This window comes from Ochotona curzoniae, unplaced genomic scaffold (genome assembly GCF_017591425.1).
Source record: "Ochotona curzoniae isolate NIBS_2020 unplaced genomic scaffold, NIBS_Ocur_1.0 scaffold_2453, whole genome shotgun sequence".
Lineage (NCBI taxonomy): Eukaryota > Metazoa > Chordata > Mammalia > Lagomorpha > Ochotonidae > Ochotona > Ochotona curzoniae.
Genome location: NW_024467094.1, coordinates 32,368,744 through 32,390,090, shown reverse-complemented (window position 1 = coordinate 32,390,090; position 21,347 = coordinate 32,368,744). Strand labels below are relative to the sequence as shown.

At 60.0% G+C, this 21,347-nt stretch overlaps 2 protein-coding genes across 3 annotated transcripts; both read left to right on the top strand.

Annotated features, from left to right (window-relative positions):
- Positions 1-483: 483 nt before the first annotated feature.
- KAT2A (lysine acetyltransferase 2A) lies at positions 484-7,633 on the top strand. Of its 2 annotated transcripts, none has more exons than XM_041001200.1 (18): positions 484-883; positions 1,026-1,149; positions 1,305-1,450; positions 1,551-1,640; positions 1,856-2,037; positions 2,129-2,320; positions 3,056-3,162; positions 3,327-3,437; positions 3,524-3,660; positions 3,743-3,951; positions 4,055-4,181; positions 5,609-5,719; positions 5,990-6,133; positions 6,339-6,453; positions 6,564-6,600; positions 6,680-6,743; positions 6,860-6,944; positions 7,044-7,633. In XM_041001200.1, exons 1-18 carry the CDS (start codon positions 545-547, stop codon positions 7,235-7,237), a joined length of 2,514 nt encoding a protein of 837 aa, XP_040857134.1. In that variant the 5' UTR covers positions 484-544; the 3' UTR covers positions 7,238-7,633. The 2 variants fall into 2 exon arrangements, with proteins under 2 accessions (XP_040857134.1, XP_040857133.1); XM_041001199.1 differs by having other exon boundaries at positions 545-883; positions 3,521-3,660.
- Positions 7,634-8,499: 866 nt separating this feature from the next.
- Positions 8,500-15,185, top strand: DHX58 (DExH-box helicase 58). Its single transcript, XM_041001355.1, has 12 exons — positions 8,500-8,863; positions 9,024-9,225; positions 9,525-9,715; positions 10,256-10,372; positions 11,012-11,138; positions 11,239-11,430; positions 12,117-12,370; positions 12,674-12,823; positions 12,913-13,074; positions 13,399-13,589; positions 14,390-14,486; positions 14,621-15,185. The coding sequence occupies exons 1-12, from the start codon at positions 8,696-8,698 to the stop codon at positions 14,804-14,806; spliced, it is 2,037 nt and encodes a 678-aa protein (XP_040857289.1). The 5' UTR covers positions 8,500-8,695; the 3' UTR covers positions 14,807-15,185.
- The last annotated feature ends 6,162 nt before the right edge of the window (positions 15,186-21,347 follow it).

Genomic DNA, 21,347 nt, shown 5'->3' with positions numbered 1-21,347 from the left:
CCCTCTTCTATTCCCAGCACCTGGCCCTGCCTTTCACACTCTTCTCCCAGTCGACACGAGGTACACAAAATGGAACAGGTGCATTACCCGGAGTGAACATCCCAGGCATCCACCATGTCCCGGGGCAGTCCCAGCTTCCACAAGGCTTCCCCTGCGTGGCTGCAGCCCCACTTCTGGGCCGCGTGGACCGGGGCCTCGGCGCCCGTGGGGGTGGGGTGGCAGGGGCTGCGCACAGCCCCCCCCAAACGGGCGCCTATTTCCTAGGATGCTCCTCGTCCCCAAGAACGCAACAACCGTTAACGTTCTCGGATGCTTTCCAGAGAAATTGGAAGGGACGAAGCGCGGTCTAGCATCCCCCTGCGCCCTCAGCTGTCCAGCAGCAAGACACAGGACGGAAAAGTCTGGAAGCCGCAGTCTTGGGGCGCGGCGGAGGACGACTACAACTCCCATCGTGCATCGGCAGGCGGCGTCTGCGCACTGCGCGCCGGTTGCCCATGCGGCCCTAGGGCTGGGAGCGCGGCGCCGCTCCGCTGCGGGGAAGGCCATGGCGGAACCCTCCCAGGCCCCGGCCCCGGTTCCGACCGCGCAGCCCCGGCCCCTTCAGTCCGCAGCCCCTACTCCAGCTCCGACTCCTGCGCCCAGCCCCGCTTCAGCCCCGACCCCGGCTCCCACGCCGGCACCAGCCGCTGCCCCAGTTGCAGCGCCGGCCGGGAGCACAGGGACTGGAGGGCCCGGAGTAGGAAGTGGGGGAACCGGGAGTGGGGGGGATCCGGCGCGACCTGGCCTGAGCCAGCAGCAGCGTGCCAGCCAGAGGAAGGCGCAGGTCCGGGGACTCCCGCGCGCCAAGAAGCTTGAGAAGCTAGGGGTCTTCTCTGCTTGCAAGGTGGGGGCGGGGCCTACGGTGAAAGGGGCGGGGCCCGGGGGCATCCCTGGGCTTGGGTGGGAGTGGGGGAGCGATACATTGGAGGCTGAGCAACTCCTGTCCCTGGGGTGCAGCGCCGGTTGACTTGGTCTCTTGCCTCCAGGCCAATGAAACCTGCAAATGTAATGGCTGGAAAAACCCCAAGCCCCCCACTGCTCCCCGCATGGACCTCCAGCAGCCGGCAGCTAACCTGGGCGAACTGTGCCGCAGCTGTGAGCACCCCTTGGGTAAGGCAGGTTGCCCCAGGAAGTCAGCTCTGGGAAATCAGGGCAACTCCTAGGGAGGCATGCGGTAGGGGGTCAGGTGCACCCTGATGAGGAAAGGAAGTCGTGTCAATTTCCCCTGTCCCTTCTTCCCAACCCTGCTGGCTGCCCCCCTGCAGCCGACCACGTGTCGCACCTGGAGAACGTGTCCGAAGATGAGGTGAACCGGCTGCTGGGCATGGTGGTGGACGTGGAGAACCTGTTCATGTCCGTTCACAAGGAGGAAGACACGGACACCAAGCAGGTCTATTTCTACCTCTTCAAGGTGAGGGTCCGCGCCGGCCAGCGGGGATGAGCGGCTGAGGTGTAGTGGGGAGGGTCCCTGCGCTGAGTCCTGAAGTTCTTCCCCCGCTTTCTTCCGCCAGCTACTGCGCAAGTGTATCCTGCAGATGACCCGGCCCGTGGTGGAGGGGTCCCTGGGCAGCCCCCCGTTTGAGAAGCCTAATATTGAGCAGGTGTGTGATGGGGGGAGGATGGTGAGCAGAGCAGAACTGGGGGTCACTGCAGGGAAGGGACGGTGCTGTGTCCTCCCTCCTACTCTGGCTGAGAGTAGTGGGTGGGACAGGGCAGGGGGCGCTGCACAGAGAGAGGGGCACCCCGTGGTCTCCCAGCTGAAAAAGCTGACTGCATACCCCTCACTGCCGGCTCGCCCCCACCTGCCCCTTCCCAGGGGGTGCTGAACTTCGTGCAGTACAAGTTTAGTCACCTGGCGCCCCGGGAGCGGCAGACCATGTTCGAACTCTCCAAGATGTTCCTGCTTTGCCTTAACTACTGGAAGCTGGAGACGCCCGCTCAGTTCCGGCAAAGGTCCCAGTCAGAGGATGTGGCGACATACAAGGTCAACTACACCAGGTAGGCCTAGTGGGGGTGAAGGTGTGGGGGGGTCGAGTTTGGAAACCCCATGAGGATTCAGTGGTTCCCACCGTCGTCCCCTGAACCCCAGATGGCTGTGTTACTGCCACGTGCCCCAGAGCTGCGACAGCCTCCCTCGCTACGAGACCACACACGTCTTTGGGCGGAGCCTGCTCCGTTCCATTTTCACGGTGACCCGGCGGCAGCTGCTGGAGAAGTTCCGGGTGGAGAAGGACAAGCTGGTGCCAGAGAAAAGGACCCTCATCCTCACACACTTCCCCAAGTAAGGCTCCTTCCTGCCCCTGGGGACCGCATTCCAGGTTCATTGTCCTCGCTGTTGTCCCCTTTCTTCCAGGAAACCTTCCTGGATCGGTCCCTCTTCTCCCTCCAGGGGCCTTCTGGGATATGGGCATCTACCTGGCAGACTCGCCCATGGTCCAGAAGCAGCTTGCTAGTATTTGCCTAGTCTGGGGATGGCAGGTACATGGCCTCGGCTAATGCTGCCCCTTCCGCACCCTGGTACACGATGCTAATTGTTTCCTCCGGGGGGCCTGGACCCAACCCCAGAGAAGTTCCTTCCCAGCACAGCACTCCAAGGAACCAGAGCTGACACCCGAGGTGACACATCTCTACCCCTGTTCCAGTCCTCTACACACACACACACACACACACACACACCGGCTCATCACCTCTGCACAGAGCCCCGGGTGCCCCCACTCCTCTCCGCCAGGTGGGATCCAGAGGTGGAGGGCGGGGTAGGTCCCCAGCACACTTTGCTGCTGCAGGGAGCAAGGGGCCCTGGGCTGACTGTCCGCTCAGGCCCTGGCTCCCTGTGGTGCCCACACTGGCAAAACTGGTGGTCTCCATGTGTCCATGAGAGCCTCCCAGAAGCCAGAGGGGGGTCTGTGACCACGGCATGCCTCCGGCCTCCCCCCACACTCCCAGGGGCCTGGCTCAGGCTCCCCTGGCCTGGGGGGCGGGGCAGGTGGAGTCATGGACCATCACACCCTCCCTGCAGATTCCTGTCCATGCTGGAAGAAGAGATATACGGGGCAAACTCTCCCATCTGGGAGTCAGGCTTCACCATGCCACCCTCAGAGGGCACACAGCTGGTGCCCCGGCCCGGTAGGTAGAACAGCAGCCTTCTCTGGCTGTGCTGAGCCTGGGGCTGGCAGGCATGGGAGAACACAGAAGATGGGGCTCAGCAGGGTGGGAGTCCTGGGTTGCCTTGAGGGACCTACCAACACCTGGCCTTCCCTCCCCGAACCCGGCCCTGGTTTCTCACTCAGCCACAGTCAGTGCCACCGCAGTGCCCAGCGCCCCCATCTTCAGCCCTGCCACGGGTGGGGGCAGCAACAGTTCCCTGAGTTTGGATTCTGCAGGAGCCGAGCCAATGCCAGGTGCGTGCCTCACCCCTGACCTCTGCTGCCTCTGTGCATCCTTGTGCCAGCTTGTCCCTGGGCAACCTTGCCAACCTAACCAGCAGGGGAGAAGAGGAAACTCCCAGAGAACCTGACCCTGGAGGACGCCAAGCGGCTCCGCGTGATGGGCGACATCCCCATGGAACTGGTCAACGAGGTCATGCTGACCATCACTGACCCTGCTGCCATGCTGGGGCCCGAGGTGGGCAACCAGCCCATCTGCCCACCAGCAAGTGAGGGAGGGCAGCCGGAGACCCTAGCTCACCACCCCCGTGTGTTCCCAGACGAGCCTACTGTCGGCCAACGCTGCCCGGGATGAGACGGCCCGCCTGGAGGAACGCCGCGGGATCATTGAGTTCCATGTCATCGGCAACTCGCTGACACCCAAAGCCAACCGGCGGGTGCTGCTGTGGCTGGTGGGCCTGCAGAACGTCTTCTCCCACCAGCTGCCACGCATGCCCAAGGAGTACATTGCCCGCCTGGTCTTTGACCCGTGCGTCCCCCGACCTGGCAAAGTGGTGGAGCCAGGGAGCCCTTGGGGGCTGGATCCACGCCCCACCCTACCCCAGGCGGTGACCAGGCTCTCTTTCTCCCAGGAAGCACAAGACCCTGGCCTTGATCAAGGATGGGCGGGTCATTGGTGGCATCTGCTTCCGCATGTTCCCCACCCAGGGCTTCACGGAGATTGTCTTCTGTGCCGTCACCTCCAATGAGCAGGTCAAGGTGAGCTCCGTGCCCCTGACCCCAGCCCTAGCCCCAGCCCACCGCTGGCGGCTGCAGACCAGGTGGTAGGTGGACTCTAAAGGCTTGCCTATAGGGGCCAGTTCCAAAAATCGCCACAAGGGGGCGCTCATGCGCTGACAACGGGATTGAGAAACACCTGTGGGGGCGGGGTTGGCCCGGCAGGTTAGAGACCCAGGCCCCCCGGGGCTCCTGCTTCCTGCCTCCGGGAGGCACACCCTGAGCCCAGCAGGGCTGGCTCCCCACCTGGGATATCAGGCTGTTTCAGGCTCTTACCTTTGGCCTTGACCGGTTTGGGCTGTTAAAGGTAATTTTCGGAAAGATCCAGTGGATGAAAACTTTTATTTTTAAAAGTATTTTTGGGACCCTGCGCGATGTCCTAGCAGCTAAAGTCCTCGCCTTGAATGTGCCGGGATCCCATATGGGCGCCAGTTCTAATACTGGCGGACCCACTTCCCATCTAGCTCCCTGCTTGTGGCCTGGGAAAGCAGTAGAGGACGGCCCAAAGCTTTGGGACCCTGCACCCTCATGGGAGACCCAGTAGAGACCCCTGGCTCCTGGCTTTGGATTGGCTCAGCTCTAGCTGTTGCAGCCATTTGGGGAATGAATCATTGGACATATCTTTCTGTCTACTCTCTGTAAATCTGACTTTCCAGTAAAGATAAATAAATCTTTAAAAATAAAAAAGGGAAGCCCCATTGGCAGTGGCGTGCTCTGCAGCTCGGGAGGACTGCACTGTCTTGTGGTGCCACTGTGCGTGACACAGCCGCCCTGGGCTGGCTCTCCCCTCTAATTGACCTAGTGGGTACACTCCCTGGATCCCTTGTTCTACTTTTCAGTTTTTGGTTTTTAGTTTATTTCTACTTATTTGAGAGAGAGGAGAGAGTTCCCCCATCCACTGGCTCACTCCCCAAATGTCCACACAGCTGGGCTAGACCGAAGCCAGGGACCAGGTGCTTGGCCAGTGCCTGGTGCCTGCAGGGTGAAGCAGGGAGCTGGAGTGGAAGTGGATGGGATCCCATTGCTGCAACAGGGGCTGTGGACCTCCAGTGGCAGATGACCCTGCTGAGCCCCAGTGCCAGGCAGCTCTGCTGGGTATGTCCCTGGCTCAGTGTGGCAGCACCAGCACCATGGCCGAGCCTCCTGTAACTCCCCCTCACTCCCAGCTCTGAGGTGTGGGCATCAGCAACTGGCAGACTGAGAGGAACGGGGTCCTGGCTGGGCACACAGCTCCCGGGGTAGCTGCCTTCCACCTTCGCTTCTGTGGCCTGAAGGAGACATGCCCCCTGCCTCCTGGGCTCACTGGAGGGGAGCCTGACGAGCAGGCCCTGTGCCTGCCACAGACTCCACCTCCTCCCCCTGCTCCTGGCCCGCCTCACCTCAGCCCTCCCACCTCCTTCTCCCTACAGGGCTATGGGACGCATCTCATGAACCACCTGAAGGAGTATCACATCAAACACAACATCCTGTACTTCCTCACCTACGCTGATGAGTACGCCATCGGCTACTTCAAAAAGCAGGTGGGCCTCGCCCCACACCTGCCCGGTCCCCTGCTTGGCCCTGCCCTGTAGTGGTTGCAGGAGGTGCCCCTTGGTGTCCCCTCTGCTGGCCGCCTCTCTTCCTCCGGCCACTGCCCCAGGGAAGGACGGGGCCGGCCAGGACAGTTGGGAGGCTCACAGGTGAGTGGGTGCGGGGTGGTAGGCAGGAAGGAAGTGTGGGAGCAGGGCCCTGGCTGGCACAGGTATTCCTGGGGTATTCCTGAGCCGCAGCAGCCCATCCTGCCGCCCCAGGGCTTCTCCAAGGACATCAAGGTGCCCAAGAGCCGCTATCTGGGCTACATCAAGGACTACGAGGGCGCCACGCTGATGGAGTGCGAGCTGAACCCCCGGATCCCCTACACGGAGCTGTCGCACATCATCAAGAAGCAGAAAGAGGTGATGGGGGCAGGGAGCCCCACGTGTGCCAAAGCACGTGTAACATGGCCGGCATCTGGGTCCATGCCTGTCTCCTTGGAGTGCGGGGTGGTTAGCAGGGCTGGTGCTGGGTGAGGGCCCACAGAGGCCAGGCTCTCGCACCCTGCCAGCCAGCCCAGGCCAGGCAGTGGCCACAAGCAGCGCCTCAGACCCTGCCTCCCCTCAGATCATCAAGAAGCTGATTGAGCGCAAGCAGGCCCAGATCCGCAAGGTGTACCCTGGGCTCAGCTGCTTCAAGGAGGGCGTTCGACAGATCCCGGTGGAGAGCGTACCTGGCATCCGTGAGCAGAACTCCTGGCGGGTGGGAGGGCAACCTGCCTGCGGTGTGGATGGGCACCTGCTGTGTGGCCCCGCATCCTAAGGGGTCCTTCCCCCTCTGCGCTTCTTGCAGGAGAGACTGGCTGGAAGCCACTGGGGAAGGAGAAGGGGTGAGTGTTCCTCCGGGGGCAGGGTGGGGGTCGGGGCCGACCCAGGGCTGAAGCCCCAGGCTTTGGCATGTCATCCCAGGAAGGAGCTGAAGGACCCAGATCAGCTCTACACAACCCTCAAGAACCTGCTGGCCCAGATCAAGGTGGGAAACCAGGCCCCCCCCTCTTCTGGGGAATTCCCATGCTGTCGGGATTAGGGGCAGTCGTGGGCTGGGCAGGGTCCGGGAGGTGCCTGTCCCCAGCTCAGCTCTCCCTCCAGTCCCACCCCAGTGCCTGGCCCTTCATGGAGCCCGTGAAGAAGTCGGAGGCCCCGGACTACTACGAGGTCATCCGCTTCCCCATTGGTGAGGAGCTGCCCTCCCATCCCCTCCCCACCCCCACCCCGCCCCCACCCCCAGCAGACATCTGCGCAGCTGCAAGGTGAGACTGTCTCCTGACCCTAGACCTGAAGACCATGACAGAGCGGCTGCGCAGCCGCTACTACGTGACCCGGAAGCTGTTTGTGGCTGACTTGCAGCGGGTCATCGCCAACTGTCGGGAGTACAACCCCCCGGACAGCGAGTACTGCCGCTGTGCCAGCGCGCTGGAGAAGTTCTTCTACTTCAAGCTCAAGGAGGGAGGCCTCATCGACAAGTAGCCCCGGCCTGGGGCCGCCTCCCCAGCCCCGGCAGCTCCAGCTCGGATTCCATCGATTCTCACCCCTGCTGCCCAGCCTGGGTCCTGCTGCCTTGCTGGGGCCTCGAGCGTCCAGGTGCCCGTGACCACTGCGCCTGACCTCGCGGAGAGGACACCGACTGGGGCATGGGGGCGGGGTGCAGGTGACCCGAGGAGGAGCTGCCTGGCCTGCCCTGTGCCCCACGGAGCGACAGGGGCAGGAGTCCTGGGCCTAGTCCTCCCTGAGATGAGCAGCAGGCTCATTTGGAGGGGCCTGAGGGGCCTGGCCTTGCCTTGCCCTGTTCTGTCAGTTTGTGTTCCCCCAGAAAGTGGAGTATGGGGACCATTATTTCCTGATATTAATCCCTTGGAGGGAACAATAAAGTTGTTTTTGTTCTTTTTCTTTTTCTTGTCTCTGTGTGATTGCCTCTTTGGTATATTCCCAAAGCCTTGGTCCCCTCCAACACCCTCTTAAACACCAGAACCTATATTTTTTTCTGGAAGTTGTATGTATGTACTTGAAAGGCAATGACAAAGAGGGACCTCTTGTCTACTGGTTTGCTCCCCAAATGCCGACGAGAACCAGGGCTGAGCCAGGAATTTGGCAGGAGCCATCCTCTGCTGCTCCTGGGACACACTAACAGGAAGCTGAGTTGGACGCTGTTGGGGGCACTGACCATTTCCTGCCCTGTGATTGGCTCTTTGCCCTGATTGGTGTGCCTTGGTTTTCTTTAAGTTGATTGGTCAGGTTTGGCAGATAACTTATCTGGGGGGGCTTGGCAGGGGAGGGGCTGGAGCGTAATGGTCATAACGGTCACAACGGAAGTTCAGGATAAAGCGCCTTGGAGACTCTCTCAAGTGTCGGGTGATTTCTTCCGCGGGACGGGAGGACCCCCGATAGGAAGCCTTGGCCCTGATGTGGGACCCAGGAATTCCCAGCAGCAGCTCAGCTCGCCACCCTAGGCTGGAACCTGCTGAGCCTCAGGCTTGCTGCATACCCCCCACCCCCCACCCCCAGCTCAGCCTTCAGAACCACTGCCTTAACCCTCACTGGCTGTCATCTGGCTGGCCCCAGCTACAGCCAAGTGCCAGGTGAGCAGAGGGTGGAGGACCTGTGAGCAGAGGGTGGAGGACCTGTCCTAGGGCAGAGGACAGGGCTGGGAAATCCCTGAGGTTAGCTGTCAGCTGAGCTGGCTCCTCCTCCCACTTTCAGTTTCCATTTCTGCTCTCCCAGCTTTAGAGTTGGGACCGCCCTCTGCTTGCCAGCCAGAGAACTGGGTGAGCTCCGGCTGGGGCAGGCTGCAAGTGGATTCCCGGGGTGCTCAGCACCACCTCCCCAGGGGGAGCACGAGTGGAGACCTGCACCTCAGGACGGGGCTAGCCAAGCCTTCAACAGGGAGAGCTGGTAGGGCTACGGGTCCTTGTTCCCTGCTGGTGCAGAATGGAGCTCCGTCCTTATCAATGGGAAGTGATCATGCCTGCCTTGGAAGGCAAGAATATCATTGTGTGGCTTCCCACGGGCACCGGAAAGACCCGGGCGGCTGCCTATGTGGCCAAGAGGCACCTGGAGACGGTGACTGGAGCCAAGGTGGTGGTCCTGGTCAACAGGGTGAGTGTTCACTGCCCCATCAGCAGGCTCTCTGTTGCCCCCATGTTCTCCAGCTGCCTGGCACCCTGACCACCATCTGGCACCGGGTCACATCTCTGCCATGTCGGCCTTGCCCCTGTTTCATCCCACAGCCACTCCTGGTCTCATTCTCCACCTACAGGTGCACCTGGTGACCCAGCACAGCGAGGAGTTCAGCCGCATGCTAGATGGACGCTGGGCCATGACCACCCTGAGGGGGGACATGGGACCACGGGCCGGCTTCGGGCACCTGGCCCGGTGCCACGACCTCATCATCTGCACAGCTGAGTTGCTGCAGCTGGCGTTGGCAAGCAAGGAGGAGGAGGAGCATGTGGAACTCACAGGTGAGGGGTGGGGTGGGGCAGGTGTGCACCTCAGCTCCAGGGAGTTGGAGCTGGGCGGGAGTGCCACTCGCCCAGCCAGGCTCCCCCTCTGGTAGGAACAGACCTGGCAGCAGTGCCTCCCTCTGCCAGCCAAGGCTCATTCCACTGATGGGTAAGATGGTACTGAAGCCTCCCCCTACACCTGGCACCTTCCTGGAACCTAGCTGCTAGTCCTGTGAAGGGAGGAAGCTGTGGGGGCGAGGGAGGCTGGGAGTAGGGCTGGTGAAGCATCATTCACAGCCCTCCCCATGTGCCCCCAGCCTTCACACTGCTCGTGGTGGACGAGTGTCACCACACTCACAAGGACACCATCTATAACGTCATCCTGAGTCGCTACCTGGAGCTTAAGCTGCAGAAGGTGCAACCTCTGCCACAGGTGCTGGGACTCACAGCCTCCCCTGGCACTGGTGGGGCCTCCAAGCTCCAAGGAGCCATTGACCACATCCTAAAGGTCAGTTCAGGCCCATGGCCCTGCCTGCCTTGCTTCCTTCCCCTCTGTCACCACCTACCAGCCCTGCTCTTCTGGCCCTTCTGGCAGAATCCAGGCCCCTTTTTCAAACAAGGTCTAGCCTCCAATGGCTTCTTGCACTTTCCATCAACTTCTGCTGTCTCTGCTTAATGAAGTCCCACGCACAATCTAGCCCTGCCTTCGTCTGGCTTGTGCTGTAAGGCTCTGTTGGCATTCCTCAGCCTGAATGTTACCTCTTTGCTGTCCCCCACAATCACCCCTCACGGCAATGTGTCCATTATCCAACTTGAGTCTCCAGAATTGCTTCACCAAATATCTCCTTCTGGGTTATCTTCTGCCTCTCTCACAGCCACACAGGTGCCCCATGCTTCCAGTGCCCAGGACCTCACCAGGGCAGGGAGCAGCAGAGGGAACCATCTGTCACCAAAGTGAATCCCTTCCCTCCAGAAACCTTGAGCTGCCTGTCCCCAGCTGCCACCCGCCTCCCTTCCCCCACCACTGAAGCCTCTGTCTCGTCCCCAGCTCTGTGCCAACTTGGACACCTGGCGCATCATGTCACCAGAGCGCTACCAGTCCCAGCTGCAGCAGCACATCCAGCAGCCCTGCAAACGATATGACCTCTGCCACCGTCGCAGCCAGGTGCATGCGGGGCAGGACATGGGTTGACTGAGCAGTCCACTGCGAGGTTCACACACTGAGATTTGGCTCTTGAGTCTACCCTTACAGCCTCTGGTGGGGTTTTAGAGTCTCCTGTCTCCCTTCGGTGAAGTGTGGGATGCAGCCAGCCCACATCCATGGTCTGTGGTTTCGATGTCCCCTTGCAGGAGCCTGGCCTCTGTCCCACACTGGCAAGCTCTGCACCTGGGATGCTGAGGCCACTGTCTGATGGTTATGACAAGGCGGGGTCAGGGGGCCAGGGTGCACAGCGACTGAGACAGAATGGGCGCCTCCTTCACTCTCCTGCTGGCCTCTGGAACTCTCAGATAAAACAGAGAGCCATGTTTCAAACATTGGCTGCTCTGCTTCACATCCAACTTCCTGCTAATGCACCTGGAGAAGCAGCAGAGAATGGCCCTAGAGCTTGGGCCTCTGCACACCTGTGGAGACCAGGAAGAAATTCCTGGCTTGGCCCTGCCTCAGCCATGTGGGGAGTGAGCCAGTGGGTGGGAATTTTGTGTGTGTCTGCCTCTCACTAACTCTATCAAAGCTTTCTGCTAAAGGCTACATGGGTGTCTGTTGCTTCTGGGATTCCTCACACCACATCATTCTCTTACTTAGGACCCATTTGGGGACTTGCTGAAGAAGCTCATGGACCAAGTGCATGACCAGATGGATATGCCCGAGCTGAGCCGGGACTTTGGCACACAGACCTACGAGCAGCAGGTGGTGGAGCTGAGTCAGACTGGTGAGGCATACTTCTCCTGCAAAGGGCCAGGTTGCTGGGTGGGTCCTAGCCCATGGGGTGGAGCCTGGGCCCACTCTGACCCCTTGCTGGTGGCCTGCAGCGGCTGCGGCTGGGCAGCAGGAGAAGCGGGTATATGCACTTCACCTGAGGCGCTACAACGATGCATTGCTCATCCACGACACGGTGCGCGCCGTGGATGCCCTGGAAACCCTGCGAGATTTCTACAACAGGGAGCGTGCCACTAAGGCTCAGATCCTGCACGCCGAGCGCTGGCTGCTGGCACTGTTCAATGGTAAGTGCAGGTGTGGGGTTCAGGGCTAGCCCCGGTGGTGTCAGAGGCTGGCCAGGGCACAGGTGTACTGCCTGCTGGGAAGGTGCCAGCAAGCATCCAGGAACCTGAATTTTTCAATCAGAATGCAAGGTTATGGCCAGGAAATATTTCACCCACATGGGTGTAGGGGTCCAAACTGTCCTCCACTGCTTCCCCAGGCCATTAGCAAAGACCTGGATGGGAGGTGGAGCAGCTGGCACACGAATCCATGCCCATAGGGGATGTCAGCAAGACAGGTGGTGGCTTTACCAGCTATGCCACAGTGCTGGGCCTTTGAGAAGCTATCTAGATGGTAGGGTCCTTCAAGCCTGGGGTGGGTGGTCCCTCTGGATAGAGAGGGAGGATGAAGGGGTGGAGTTGGGTGCTGGAAGCCCAGATCAGGTAGGGTGGAGGCCCAGTCTGTCCTGGGTGCTGAGTTCCACATGAACAGCTTCAGGGTTGCCCTGAGAGCTAGGGTGAAGAGCATAGGAGGTGCAGTGGCTTGGGAGTGAGTGCACAGGTGCCCTTAGCTGCACCTGGGAATGAAGTGGGAGCAAGCATCCTACCCTGGGCCTCTCTGCACTTCTGCCACCCTGTCCCTACAAAGTGCCCCTGCCCAACCCAGCCCTTGACCTGAAACCTGTATCTCGTGTGGCTCTTCATGGCAGAATATAAGGACGAGCTGGACTGCCTGGCGACACAAGGCCCTGAGAACCCCAAGCTGGAGAAGCTAAAAAGCATCCTGCAGGAGCAATTCAGAGGCCCTAAGAACCCCCGGGGCATCATCTTCACCCGTACCCGCCAGAGTGCCCGCTCCCTGCTGCTCTGGCTCCAGCAGCAGCCTGACCTGCAGATGGTTGACATCAGGGCCCAGCAGCTGATCGGGGCGGGCAGCGGCAGTCAGAGCTCACATATGACCCAGGTGGGGGCTGGGGGAGTTCCCCGGGGTGCAGAGGCATGGGGCCGGGGAGCCCCAGGGAGAGAGCCATGCTGATGTCCCCCTTGCTGGGCAGAGGAGTAGACCTAAGAACTCCCAGAGGCAGGAGGGGACTGTGGGGAGGAGAGGGTGGTCTTTAGTCCCGTTCAGGAGCAGCAAAGAGCCTGGGAATTTCTGGCAGAGAAAGGGGTCTGGGGACAAGATCCTGGGCACAGGCTGGTGGAACAGAGAGGCCAAGCGGGGGCCTGATCCCGACCACCTGTTTCTGCCCGCTCTGCCCTGACCCAGAGGGACCAGGAAGATGTGATCCGGAGGTTCCGGGCTGGCATGCTGAACCTGCTGGTGGCCACAAGCGTGGCCGAGGAGGGGCTGGACATCCTGCAGTGCAGCATGGTGGTGCGCTATGGGCTGCTGACCAATGAGATCTCCATGGTACAGGTACGCACCCGCCCCTCTGCCCCAGCCCCTTGGAGGCTCCAGGCTGGGACTCCAGCCCTTCTCAGGCCCTGCTTCTCGTCCCTCCCCAGGCCAGGGGCCGGGCCCGTGCGGGTCAGAGTGTGTACTCGTTTGTGGCGACCAAGGACAGCCGGGAGCTACGGAGGGAGCTGACCAACGAGATGTTGGAGGCACTGATGGAGCAGGCAGTGGCTGCTGTGCAGAAGATGGACCCAGCAGTGTATGAGGCCAAGGTCAGTCCTGCAGGGATGGGCAGGCCATGGAGCTCTATGTGGTGGGGCTCACACATGCACATGCATAATCACGCACACATGCCACTCCATGCCTCCTTCCTCATGGGTTACCTTGGTGGAGGCGGTGAGAGGTGGAGGGAGAGAGGGTGAGAAGGAGAGGCAGGCATGCATCTGTCAGGGAGGACAGGCTGGTTCCTGCTAGGCCTTGAGTCCCTGCAGCTGGGCCTTGTGCGGGGTGGTGCCGTCTACCCCTGTGGCCCCAGCACCGTCACTGGAGCTGCTCTGTGATGAGTGCCAAATCCATGCCTCTTCCTGACCCCCCAGATCCAAGATCTGCAGCTCGCATCCCTAATTCACCGGGCAGCCCGGGCTGACCAGAAGAAGCAAGCACGGAACCAGTTTGCTGCGGAGCAGGTGCAGCTACGGTGCATCAACTGCACGGAGACTGTGGGCCACGGGAGTGACCTGCGGAAGGTGGAGGGTGCCCACCACGTCAACGTGAACCCCAACTTCTCGTGAGTCCTGGCAGGAGCATGGGCATGGGGCTAGGGGCAAAGAACTTCCTCTCTCATCCAGATAGTTCCTAGGGGGCATTTTATCCAGCACAGAGCTGGCATTTCTACCCTAGGTAGGCAAGTTTTATTCACATCTCCTTGGTCAGAGAGGCTCAGAGAAGCCACGTGTCTTGTGACTTAAGAGCTGGAATTCAGGGTTCCAAGTGGCCGATGTGTGGTCCTGGCTCCTCAGACGATATCAAGAGAGGCTGTCCCCGAGCCATCCCCCAGCCTCTGACTCCTGGAGGGTCAGTTCCGCCATCCCTGGCACCATTCTCAGGTGTTGAGTAGGCACCTGCTATGTGCCAGGTGCTCACGGAAGTGCTCTCATTTGTGAACACAACCTTCCACCTAGGCCTTGGAGGACAAGTTGGATGTGCATGAGATAAGATGGATGGATGTGAAGGTGACCAAAGACCCGGGACACAGAGATAAGCCCAAGGGGTCAGCCTTTACCCACGAGGGAATGAGGGAATGAGGAATCTCTGTAGTTTTTCAAACAAGAGACTGGCAGCTTCCCCATGCTCGAGCAGGTAGCAGAGCATGGCTTGGGATCAGGCGTGAAGACTGAGGCAGGCAGTCCCTTAGGAGGTTGTTGGATTCCTCCTGAACCTGGCCAAAGGATGGTGGAATCAGGCAGGGTGTCCTGCAGGTTTCCCTTTCCTGGCCCTGGGAAGTTGGGAAGGCCCTCGCAGGGGGAAGCTCAGGTGCAGCCACAGCCAGGAGTCCCTGAGGGCTGTGGCCATCTCACTCCTCCCCAGGATCTATTACACTGTCTCCCGGGACCCCGTGGCCATGGACAGAGAGTTCCGGGACTGGAAGCCTGGGGGTGTCATTAGCTGCAGGAACTGTGGGGAGGTAAGTGCTGGGTCTGAGTCCCAAGCTAGAGCCCTCAGTCTGAGAGAGGCAGGCCTGCGGGGTGTACGGAAGTTGTTCCTGAAGGCAGAGGCAAGCACCCTGAGCTACTGTGTCTCTCCTTCCCTGGCCCACAGCGCTGGGGCCTGCAGATAATCTACAAGTCCCTGAACCTGCCGGTGCTCAAAGTCCGGAGCATGCTGCTCGAGACCCCCCGAGGGCGGATCCAGGCTAAGAAATGGTCCCGCGTTCCCTTCCCGGTGCCAGACTTTGACTTAGTACAGCATTGTGGCCTGAGTTTGGAGGATCTCCTGCTGGACTGACCGCCTTGGTGCTGTAGTACCCAGATCAGCCTGCAGTGGGCAGGAGAGCCTGCAGCAGCAGTCACCACCTCCGCCTCCACCACTCCAAACCCTGGATCCTGTCCCCTCCTACACTGACCAGAGCATCACCTGGTGCCCTGATGGGGGAAGATTCCCCAAATGAGGAAGCACCTGGAGAGCTCCAGCTCAGCCAGCCACACACACACACAGAGTGAGGCACACTGGATGGAGGGATGGAGCCCACAGGTCAACCTCTGTTTCCCCCATTGTGAGCTAGACCACTGTTGGAAGCCCCTCACCAGCGTCCGATAGATGAGAAAATGGAGCAGAAATGCATGGAAGGTTTCAGGAACTCTGATGAAATAAACTCATGTATTGATAGTGTGTGGTTCTGTGAGGTCTCACACAGACATTCGCCCACATCAAGATCAAGAACACAGCCTCCCCACCCCTACCGCATCCTGTCCTCTTCCCACCCTCCCTGTGGCCTGCTGCATAATGACAATGATAAAACACTTCTCTTTTCATGGGTGTCATGGGGCCTTACTCAGCAGGAACATCAGTCTAAATTTGAGACTCATCAGAAGGTGAGGGGGCTGGCACTGTGGCAGAGTGGGTAAAGCTACCTGCTATAGCATCCCATATGAGCATCGGTTTGAGTCCAAGTCGTTCCACTTTTTTAAAGATTTTTTAAAACATTATTATTGGAAAGGCAGATAAACACAGAGAGAAGGAGAGACAAGATCTTGCATTCACTGGTTCACTCCCCAGGTGGCCGCAATGGCCAGTGCTGAGAGGGTCCAAAGCCAAGAGCCAGGAGCTTCTTCTGGGTCTCCCACGTGGATGCAGAATGAACCAGGGGATGGAAGATGTTTCTTCTACACTCTGTCTTTAAATAATAAGAAATCTTAAAAAAAAAAAAAAGGTGGGGGGAGGTTTTGTACCCCTTCATGGGTTTCAGCCCAATGCCCACTTCCCGTCCTCGCTCCATGCCCGCACATCACCCCAGGACTTGAGGGGTGGGTTCAGGTGAGCTAGGGTGTGAGGGAATTATGAAGTCCTACATTTCCTGTTCTCATTTTAATAAGCAAAAAAAAAAAAAAAAAAAGGCAAGATCTAGGTTGACTCTTCAGGGAAGGGCTATTTCGGTGGTGAGAGGCCCAGGAGGCAAGGGTCACCTCCAAGAAGTGAGGAGGGGGGAGTGGTGGTGGCCATTCTTCCAGCTGTCTGACCTCCTGTCTGTCCCAGGGTGGGTGGACAGGCCACAGCAGTCCTCCACGCTCCCTTCTGTTGCAGCTGAAATCCTAGCTCCAGTATCCATGGCTGCACCCCTCCCTCCCAGAGCCCCCTCTCTGCCTCCTCTCAGGTCCACATGGATGTTGCTCCAGAGTCCCCTATCTGCGTCCCCACCCTGGGGCCCTTCCTGTCCACCTGCTCCTCATTTGGCCTGGAGTTCTGATCCTCTGACTAGCCATGCGCCTCTCACAGGTCAATAAAATTGGGGGGGCGGGGGTACAGAGGAAGGCGGGGTAGGACCTCAGGGAGGAAAGCTCAGTGGCCTTGAACATGGCTGAACTCAATGGAATCTGGAGGGACAGCTGAGGGACCTGAGCAGGGACTGGGGCCCTGGAGGGGAGCTGCCTGGCAGGACCTACCCCCGCCAGCAGGCAGGCTCAGAGGAGGTTCCCCTCACCCACCTGCCCATCCTGCCACGTTGGCGGGGGTGGGGGGACACTTCTGGACTTGCCTCTTCCTGAGCTGGAGCTTCACGTGCAGTCGCTGGCTGCATACACCTGGGCACCTGGGCAAGAATGAGCCTGCCACGAGGTCCTCGGGACTCCCAGGGGTCCCAACTTGCCAGCTGTGCGGAGCGGCCGGGATGCACACCGCCCCACCTGCATCAGCCGGCCCTGCCCACCCGGCCAGGACTGGGCTGGGGCGGGGCCGCAGCTCCTGGACCCGCCCCTCGCCGGCCCCACCCCTCGCCGGCCAGCCGGCAGCCGCCGGGCGTGCAGAGAGGCGAGAGCAGGTGGCCGCGGCGGCTCCGGCTCTGCCCCGCAGGTAAGAGGGCAGCGCGGGCTGGTCCGCATCACGGATCTCGAGGGCAGCGCGCAGGCTCAAAGCGACCCCTTTCGCCTGTCCTATGCCCTCGTCCTCAAACTGAGGAACCTCCAGGGACTATGAGGGCATCCGTGTCTGGGCTATGCCACCACCTCGTGGGACATCCACTAAGTGCGACTGAACTCAGGACGGTAGGGGTTGAGGGGGTCTGGTGTCCCAGCGGCTTCTCCTTGGAACCGAGGTGGGCTCAGAGCTGGGGCAGAGGAGGGAGTCGGGCTTGCTGGAGGGACAGCCTTTGCACATGGCCTCCTCAGGCCCCCAGAGAAGGGACTGCCTTTGCCCCAGAATGCCCGGTCCTCGGCCAGTGGCTGGTGAATGCTGTGGCCCCTGTGGCCTCTGGCCTGGGGCAAATGAGGTAAGAACACCCCCCACCCCCGCAAGGCTGAGCTGGGTCTTGGGCTTCTCAGTGAGCGGAGCACCACCTGCATCATTTATGGGGTGCAGGAAGAGGATGGACAGATGTGTACCCCCATGGCCCAGGCAACTGAGAACCTGGAGACAGCTGTTATTTTGCCTGTCCACTTGTTGCAGAGGCAGGTCTGGGCCTTATATTCTACAATAGGGGTGGGAAGGGTAGATGCCTTTGCATCCTTGGGTGTTGAGATTGAAGCCCTAGGAAACAGGTCCTGCCTCTCTCAAGAAAGGCTTCCTGGAAGAGGAGGACCTGAGCTGATTGCTTGGGTATGATGCTAAGGGCTGAGATGGGGCAGCCCAGTGGTTCCGGGCTTGTGTGATGGAGGGAGGTCCTGGATGCTGCCCTGCTGGTCAAGCAGGACCCCAGGCACTGTCAGAAACCTTCAGAGAGGCACCAGTGACTCCTGGAGGAGAGCCATCACCTTGTCTGGATTCCCACTCTGTGCCCCGCCTCTCCTACCACCGCGCTGACCCTCAAGGCAAGAGGTTCTTTCTGGCATCCAATGCCCAGCCTGTTTACTTTAGCCCTTGCTTCTTGCTCACACTAGGCAGTGTGCTGTGGTGGAAAGAACAGGGACTTGGGGGCCAGCAGGACTTGAATTAACATTCCCCCACCACTCCGTGTGACCATAGGCTGGTGTCTCAGCCTTGCTGTTTGCCGCCTCACCTGTAGAATGGGTAATTATAGAGTGTGCTTCAGCAGTGGCTGTGAGGATTAGGGGGACCCTGCTTTAGGGCGCTTAGCACGGGGCCTGGCGCCCGTGGAGGGCTCAACACATTTAAACGGCCCCTCCTGTGTGGGACAGCAAAGCCACCCTGGGCTGGCTGGGATGGGGGAGGTTTAAAGCTTGGCCACAGAGAACCAAGTCCTTCCTAACCTCTCTCACCTCCCATCCAACCCCGGCCCCACTGGTCCCCGGCTCTCCAGACACTGCTGGGCTACCTCCCCCGGGCTCCTTCCCACCTCTTGGCTTAGTCACCCGTGTATGTGGCCTCTGGTCTCTAGTGTGGGGAGCAGGGGTCCCACCAGATGGAGACTAGTGTCAGCAGTTGCACCACTGCTGACCTCTGTGGAACAGGCTCTGGTTTAGGGGGACGCCTCCTGGAAAAGTACCCTAGTGTCATCCTCTCCCTGCCTACTCCACCTCCAGAGACACAGACATTGGGATGGAGCCACGCTGAGGTTTTCCAAGAAGATAAAAAACCCAACTGACCCAGAGTCCCTTCCCTGGCTCCACTTCAGCCCCTGGCCTGAGCTCTGGGGGCTGCTGGTGAAGGCAGGGTCTGGTGGCACTCCTGTATCAGGACAAGGGAGGGCTGCACCTACTCTAGGCTGGCCCTGCCACTGTCCACACCCTCTCCCCATGGCGAGGAGATGAGCCTATGTATCCCATTTGAAACCTTGGTCCCTGCTTGAGCCAGCCTTGCCCCTGGGTCTGGCTCCTGATAACAGGTGATGCCACTGGTGTGTGTACCCCCAAGGTGAGGGACAGCCAAGCGGTGGTTGTTGACAGATGAGGGCATGGATGTCCTCACACCTGCATAGGAGCCTCTTACAGAACAAGGAGGACCCGGCAGTGGGAAGGGAGAGCAGCAATTGGGACCCTCCATGCATCATGATCTGGTCTATAACTCCTAGGAGCAGAGAAACCTGAACTTGAACCTGGTCTTACTGGTCGTTGTGAAGGTGCATGTGTCAAGGTAGGAGGTGACAGCATGATTCATTTCACAGCTAATGAGCTTGATTTGGAATCTTTAGACCTGTGTCGGGGGTCATTTATCCTCTCGCCCCAGACCTTGCCAGCATGAGCCTTGGCTGGGCCTATGACCACAAATGTCACCGGGTTCATTCCCTCCCTGCTCTCCTTGTCCCTCCGTCAACCCAGGCTGAGGACATGCTTAGCTGAACTAGCAAGGAGTTCCAAGGTGACATGAAGATTATCACCAGTAAGTGGTCCCCCTTTGGGCCTCCTGACCTCATTCTCTGCCCTAAAATTGGGACAATTAAAAAAAAAGTCTATGTTGCTTATGAGGGAAGACTGTTCATGTGTGCAGTGTGCTGGGGGTGTGGCCCCTCCCTGGAGCATGGAGCAAGGAGGCAGGGGGCTGGATGAGACTGCAGGTGGAGCGGGAGGCAGAGGGAAGCCAGAGCCAGGCCCTTCCCCTAGCCCCCTCCTCAGGGGAGCTGCGTTCACAGCCTGGGAAGCCTGCAGGTCTGTCAGGTGGGTCCCCCCAAGAGTTTGGGCTCCAGTTGGGGAAGAGTGTGAGAGCCAGCTAGCCAGGCAGCTGGGCAGGGGGGGCACATTACCAGCAGGAATGAAACTGAAGGCACTGCCTACTCAGTGGGGGGTTAGGGGAAACCCTGTCTTTGCTGCAGGTCTCCTGAAGCTCATGGTCTCTGCTTGGTTCTGTGACCCGCCCCCCCACCTGCACATGGACCCCTTAACACCAAGTGTATTTGTTGGGACCACTCGTGTGTGCCCACCCACACACCTGTGCTGGCTCTACACATGCATGCACACTGCTTATGAGCCCCTCTGGGGTACCCAGGCCACCCCGTCACCCTCAGCTTGCACACCCTCACCAAAGCTGCAGCCTCCCTGTCCCTTAGTGGTGACCTTTCATTCACCTTGGGTGACCTGCCAGCTTCAGTGGCCAAGGGTTGGCTTAGTCAGGGGTGGCTGGGGGCCAGCAGCTGGCAGTGGTTGGACTGAGGTTTGCAGCACTGCCCCCTGGGACTCCCTGCAAATCCCACAGGGCTTGTCCCTCAGCTCCAGTCTCCCAGGGGGGTTCTCAGTTTCTCTGGTCTTGGGCGGTTCTGGGAGCTTTTTGTCTGTCTTGGCCCATGAACGCGGCCATCCCTGTCCTACCACAAATGTCCCACTGTTGGTCTCTCTCTCTCTGTGTTCTGGGAAGCAGTAAGGCCAAGCATCTCTGGCTGTACCAGGAGGTGTCAAAGCACCCCAGGGGACAGTGTCACCTCTGGGCCCAGCTGCCCTGCCCTGGCTGGGAGGTAGGATATAGAGGTTTTGTAGTGGACAGTGTTGACTCCCGGGTTCAGAACTGACTCTGAAACGCTCTGTGCTCACAAGGCCTGGGACTTGGGCATCTGAGTGGCAAGGGAGTGAGTGCTGTGTGGTTAGTTGACCCAACTGACCCTGACCCCAGGGAAGGGTGTGGGGACTCGCAGGCCACTGCAGCAGTGGCATTCACCACAGCAAGGCTGAATGGATACTTTTCTTTTTCCTCGAAGCAGCCAAGCTTAACCCACCCACCCCGGCCCTGGCTTCCAGCGCCAAACCACTGCAGCACTCCCCTCCCTGTTCCAAACCTTTTTGCCAGCCGCGCCCCGGGGCCTCAGGCTGTTTAACGGCCTTGCTGCCCTGGCCTGCGCCTCCCTGCCTCCATCGGCCCCTCACAGGGACTGCTGTGTTGCCTGTTTGTTTATCTGACTTGGGTTTCCTTGGGTGGGGTGGGGTGGCGCCCAGCTGGCTCCACAGGCTCTTCTCCTCCCCGCGATGATGCCCGCTCCTCCACCCCCCACCCCCGTGCCGGCCATGTGCATCCTCCAGATGCCAGCTGTGTGGATTCCTGCTTTGTGCCAGCCCACCCATCCCCCGGAGGTCTGGCCTGGTTTGGGTGACATGGGGAGGTCAGGGGCCCTATCCCTTACAGGAGGTGTTAGGAACTGGAGCCTTGGAGGTCTTCAGGATGTGGGCCGTCCTGCTTAAGGCAGTTACACAGTGAGATGCTGCTGGGTGCCGGGCTGCGGGTTTTTTCCAGGAACAGCCCCTTGCAGGAGCCAGGTTCTTAACCATGTCCCTAGGACCTCAGTGTGTGGTGTGTGGAGGGGGCCGCTGGCTCCTGTGAAACTGCACAGGTACGTGGCCTTGGTGCAGGTGGTGATAACTCCGAGGACAAGCCCTGATCACTCTGCCCGTCCCATCTCCTCACTCTCCAGGGCTGGGCTCTGCTGCCACCGCCCACAGGCTCATGAGGAACCTCA

Bases quoted from the DNA above. Each gene is read 5' to 3' on its own strand.
- DHX58 (XM_041001355.1), top strand. From the start codon at position 8,696: ATGGAGCTCCGTCCTTATCAATGGGAAGTGATCATGCCTGCCTTGGAA. The intron at 8,864-9,023 runs GTGAGTGTTCAC...CTCCACCTACAG, and splicing joins TGGTGGTCCTGGTCAACAGG to GTGCACCTGGTGACCCAGCA. The intron at 14,487-14,620 runs GTAAGTGCTGGG...CCTGGCCCACAG, and splicing joins GCTGCAGGAACTGTGGGGAG to CGCTGGGGCCTGCAGATAAT.
- KAT2A (XM_041001199.1), top strand. From the start codon at position 545: ATGGCGGAACCCTCCCAGGCCCCGGCCCCGGTTCCGACCGCGCAGCCC. The intron at 3,661-3,742 runs GTGGGCAACCAG...GTGTGTTCCCAG, and splicing joins CTGCCATGCTGGGGCCCGAG to ACGAGCCTACTGTCGGCCAA. The intron at 6,744-6,859 runs GTGGGAAACCAG...CTCTCCCTCCAG, and splicing joins ACCTGCTGGCCCAGATCAAG to TCCCACCCCAGTGCCTGGCC.